This window comes from Gavialis gangeticus, unplaced genomic scaffold (genome assembly GCF_001723915.1).
Source record: "Gavialis gangeticus isolate Ggan-Ray unplaced genomic scaffold, GavGan_comp1, whole genome shotgun sequence".
NCBI lineage: Eukaryota > Metazoa > Chordata > Crocodylia > Gavialidae > Gavialis > Gavialis gangeticus.
The window spans coordinates 10,108,379-10,112,896 of NW_017728980.1; the positions used below are offsets into that span (position 1 = coordinate 10,108,379).

The window sequence follows — 4,518 nt, forward strand, 5'->3', positions numbered from 1 at the left end:
GGGAGGGGTTATGTCTACTAAAAAACTCGAGGGTATGGTGATGTATTTTCAGTAATGATGTCATTTATCAATCCCTTGGGAGCAGTACAGTAAGACCTAGGTCTGCAATCATGGCCTCTTTGTTTTGGGCACTGTACAGATCCGTTAGGAAGCAATTTTAAGACAGAAAAGCAAAAGCACATTTTGCTCTGAAAACACAAGCAGCATCCTGAAGCATGTAAAGGACATCATTGCAAAGAAGTAGGTCTGATTTTGTGACTAAGGGCAGTGATGAGATTGCCAAAAGCAAGCAGGAGCCAGTCAGTTTGTTGTGAGTGTATGTCGTGTGAGATCAGGTAGCAAAAATACATCTCAGCTGTAAGTGCAGGTAAGACTTAAAGCCATCCCAGGGCTTAGAACCTATTTTCATTTGCTTGGGATGTTCCTTGGTATGTCATTAGCTATATATTTTTTTCCACTTTTTTGCAGATGCTTACACATACCAGCAGTGATGGTCAACTAGTGGCATCTTTTACACATGCAGGTCCTTTCTGTTTGCACATACCTTCCAGGCACGTGGTAGAGTAAAATGCAATGTTCTTAGTCTCCAGGGGATTTTCATGGGTAAAGTCACAGGAGCGGGACTGCGGTTCTGATTCCCCCGTGAGTGAAGAATTATCTACCTGTTATTCGAACAAAAATGCATCCAGTTTGAAATGGATAACTGCCAAGTAAAGCTTCGAGAAAGGGCTGCAGCATTTTGGGAGGGGTGGTAGAAGGGCTATGGTAAATCAGAAAACTTTGGATGTTTTGTCACTGAGAAAGATGGAGCCTTTGCTAAGAACAAGTGAGGCAGGGAAAATTCCTGTATGAATGTGGAAATTGAGCCTAACTCATGGATGATACCTGTCACTCAGTCAGCAGGACTTAGTGAGTCTGGAAGAAAAGCTAACAAATTAAGCTGCTTTTGACACTGTGAAGAGAGTTATTCGGTCTATATTTGTATCACTGCACCAGGATCAAGAGATTGCCTGCCGAAGTCCATGGCAGAGAGAGGATTTACTTGATGCTTCTTGGGTGTTATGTAATGGACCCTCTGTTCTGTACGCTCCTCTGTACAGGCATTACAGGTACCTAAAAGCCTGAGGTTTTTCTTAGTTGCTAACGCTCACCCATCCTCTCTCTGAAAGAACAGCTTCTCTTTTTATGCAGCTCCCCTGAAACTCATGGTGCAAGCTCGCCATGTGTCCCAAAGCTAGTCTTTACCTTACAGCCCTGAGCAAAGATCAGCCGGATGTCTGCTGGGATCCGATCTCCACCTTTTATCTCCACAATGTCCCCCACCACCAGCAGTTCTGCTGAAATCTCCTTTTTCTCAGCATCTCGGATGACAAGAGCTTGCTGTGGGACAGAAGTATAAAAAAATGAGCAGCCAACCCATATCCTTCATGCCGTCCCTTTCAGCAGCATTGTCTTTTCACACGGGTAAAATACACCCTAATGCAGAGAGCTGGCACATGAGCATGCATTACTTTAGGTCCAAATTACACCTCTGTTGAGTTCTGCTGGGGGTGAATTTCAGCCCAACTGGATCTCTTTTGTTCTAGATCAACATGTTCCTTTTTCTCTATTATTTCCAAGCTTTAGCATCCAACAGAGCATCATTAATCTTAGGACCTGGAGGATTTGGAAAAATAGGCAAGTATTGCCATTTTACAGATGGGCATGCAAAAAATTATAGCTGTGAACTGCAGAGTAGGAACTGGACTGGGAGTAAGAACCACCTTGCTCTCCCCCACTTGGATTTGATGAATTATTTATTGAACTTATTTTGACTGGCAGCGCAATTACTCTGTTATGCTGCCGGCTGATTTGGGAAGGGCCTTGTTGCATTACCTATGATGCTCTGCATAATCATTAGTCATTTTAAAGGCTAGGTTACTCTGGTAAAATAGACCAGAGGAGCTCAGGAATACAGAAGCAAAGGAAGGGCCATTTCCAGTGAAGAGGGAGGTCTGAGGATGGAATTTAGAGTCAGGAAGTAAAATGAAATTTTACTTTGGTCAGAATTCAGAGCTGATTTCTACCATGGGGATAGAAAGGACAAAGTCAGGATTGAGTGAAAAGGGAATTTTATTTTGTCCCCTTCCTATGCAAGATTTTACCCACCCCAAGAGCAGGGGATAGTGAAGCCAATGTTATATCATTCATGCATTAACTCAGGCTCCAGCTCTTGCCATGCAAAAGCAGAGAGAGAGAAAGGTTGGCCACTCACCTGTGGAATCATTTTGCTGAAGCTGGCCATGATGTTGGTACTTTTAGCCTCTTGGTAGTAAGCAAAGATGCCGGTAAGAATGACAACCAGTGCAAGGACCACACCAAGGTAGAGCTGACAGATAAAAAAACCGATTCCAGTTAGCTGAAAGATGATGTGCACAGCAGTTTCTGAACTGGAATAAACCCCGTGTAAACACTGATTCACTAGTTCTTTAAACCGAAGGTTAGAATGTTTTAATTGCCCAATGAAGAGAAGTGAGGAGTTTTACTGTTTGCTTGCTCATATCAAGAGGCAATAAAGCCCCACAAATTAAATACAAAGGTTTTAACAGTCCTTATAAACTGAGTGGAGGTTAAGGAAGGGGGACTGAGGGGTGAAAAACACGTGAATGGAAGACTAGAGGTTAATCTTAGCCTTTCTGGGCTGGGTAAGACCATGGGCAGATGGATACACAGCCACACTTTTGGAAACCTTTGGGTATAGAAGTCAGGCTGAGGAGCCCAAAGGAATGGTGAGCTCCTATGAGGATCCCTGTGTGCCAAGCTGCTCCTGGATCAGAAGTGTTAGGCAGGCCCGTTCTTGTGATATTTGCCTCCTCACCCACATGAAAGATGCAGTTACATTTGCACTTAAGTAATGTCTCAAAATCAGAACTTAACAACCTTTAAATATTTCACCCAAGCAAGTATAACCTAAAGATGAAGAAGGTGAGAGGCTCTGTGAAGGCCATTAGGGACTTCACTGTGGTTCCTTAGCCATGCTGATACTGTGGCAATGCATGGCGGTATAAAACCCTAGGACAGGTAGGCAAAGCACAGTATATCAGCACGAATCAAAATGATTCGATAGTGGGGCAAGTGGACTGAAAACTACAGATACCTAAGAAGCCTCCCAGACGATGTAGTAGCCCACGTGACTGGCATAATACTCACATTGTCAAATGCTGAATCAACGCCCTGAGCAAGCTGAATCCCGAAGGAAACCCAGGAGAAGAGGGCTCCCACCCACAAGAGGATGGAAAACCCTCCCACCATCTGCTTAAGGAACTTGACGATTTCAGGAGTGGCTTTAGGAGGAGTGAGAGCGTTGGGACCATCTCGAGCCAGAATCTCTGCCGCTCTTGCACTAGAGAGACCCTGCAAAGGCAAAGAGCATTTGCAACATGAATTGCAGACTGTGCCTGGACCCTAGTTTTTGTCTTCATCGCTCTTTTCCCTGGGACTTGGCAATTGGGCCATGGTTCATGTCAGTATATTTTAACAGCTTCTGGGGCTTGGAGTTCTTAGCTAAATTTTTGTCCCTACTTTTTTTGATTTTCCTTTCCCATCTTGTTTCTTCAAAACATCCATGAGCCTGGTGTGCACAGGTCAATGCTTTACCTCACATAATAATCACATTTTCACTGCATTAATATATTTACTCTTGAACTTAAAGAGAAGAAAAGTTACTGTTCATAGTGTGTGTATATATACACATATATGTATGTATATGTGTGTATCTCTATCTATCTAGACAGAGAGATATAGATATATCTAGAGAGAGAGAGATGTGTGTGTATGTATATAAAATATATCAGTAGACCTAATGTCATTGAATCAGCTGTGATGGCCTGCATCTGATCTGCTTGCCTAGACTAGCTTGTTTGCTTTCAAGCAGTTTATTCTGTGCTCAGATTCAATGACCAGGCTGCAGCCCTGGATGTGAATTTGCAGCTCAAGAGCAGTCGGACACAGATTTTCACTAACCAAGTGCTTCTGGCAAGTGTGTCCTCTTGCTCCAGACTGTGCTCACTGCTACTGACACCATCTGTTTGGAATGAGGTGGAGCCGGTTCTGAACACCAAGTCCAAACGGCCTGAGACTTTGGGAAAGTTGTAACCAAGGTCCATATGTTGGGCTCAAGCTTTATAAAATATAGCAGTGCATTAAAACATCATGCTGGATCTCTTTCAAATGTCCTAGATATTCATTTCCAAATCTGGACCAGAATCACTGCCCTTGGGCTGCTCTCTGCTTTCATAGAGTCATAGAAAATGAGGGCTGGAAGGGACCTCAGGAGGTCATATTTAGTCCAACCCCCTGCTCAAAGCAGGACCAGCCCCAACTAGATCTTCCCAGCCAACACTTTGTCTCACCAGGTCTTAAAAACCTTCATCATCTGTTGTGTATTAGTGAGTCCTGCTCATTTTCTATATACAAGAGCCGAGTTTGTTTGCTTTCTGGTGTGCGTGTGCACCCCCCCCATGACCCCCACTGCTCACT

At 43.8% G+C, this 4,518-nt stretch overlaps 2 protein-coding genes across 2 annotated transcripts in view; one reads left to right on the top strand and one right to left on the bottom strand.

Annotated features, from left to right (window-relative positions):
- Positions 1–4,518, top strand: part of LOC109292382 (uncharacterized protein CXorf65 homolog) — a 69,057-nt gene that overhangs the window by 54,725 nt on the left and 9,814 nt on the right. The window lies entirely within an intron of this gene.
- The window catches only part of ATP12A (ATPase H+/K+ transporting non-gastric alpha2 subunit), a 29,737-nt gene that overhangs the window by 19,517 nt on the left and 5,702 nt on the right, over positions 1–4,518 (bottom strand). The window contains exons 4-7 of the mRNA XM_019509766.1: positions 3,190–3,393; positions 2,255–2,368; positions 1,246–1,380; positions 545–662 (exon numbers count right to left, since the gene is read on the bottom strand). Of these exons, the coding sequence (XP_019365311.1) occupies positions 545–662; positions 1,246–1,380; positions 2,255–2,368; positions 3,190–3,393 (571 nt within the window). The remainder of the gene's footprint in view (positions 1–544; positions 663–1,245; positions 1,381–2,254; positions 2,369–3,189; positions 3,394–4,518) is intronic.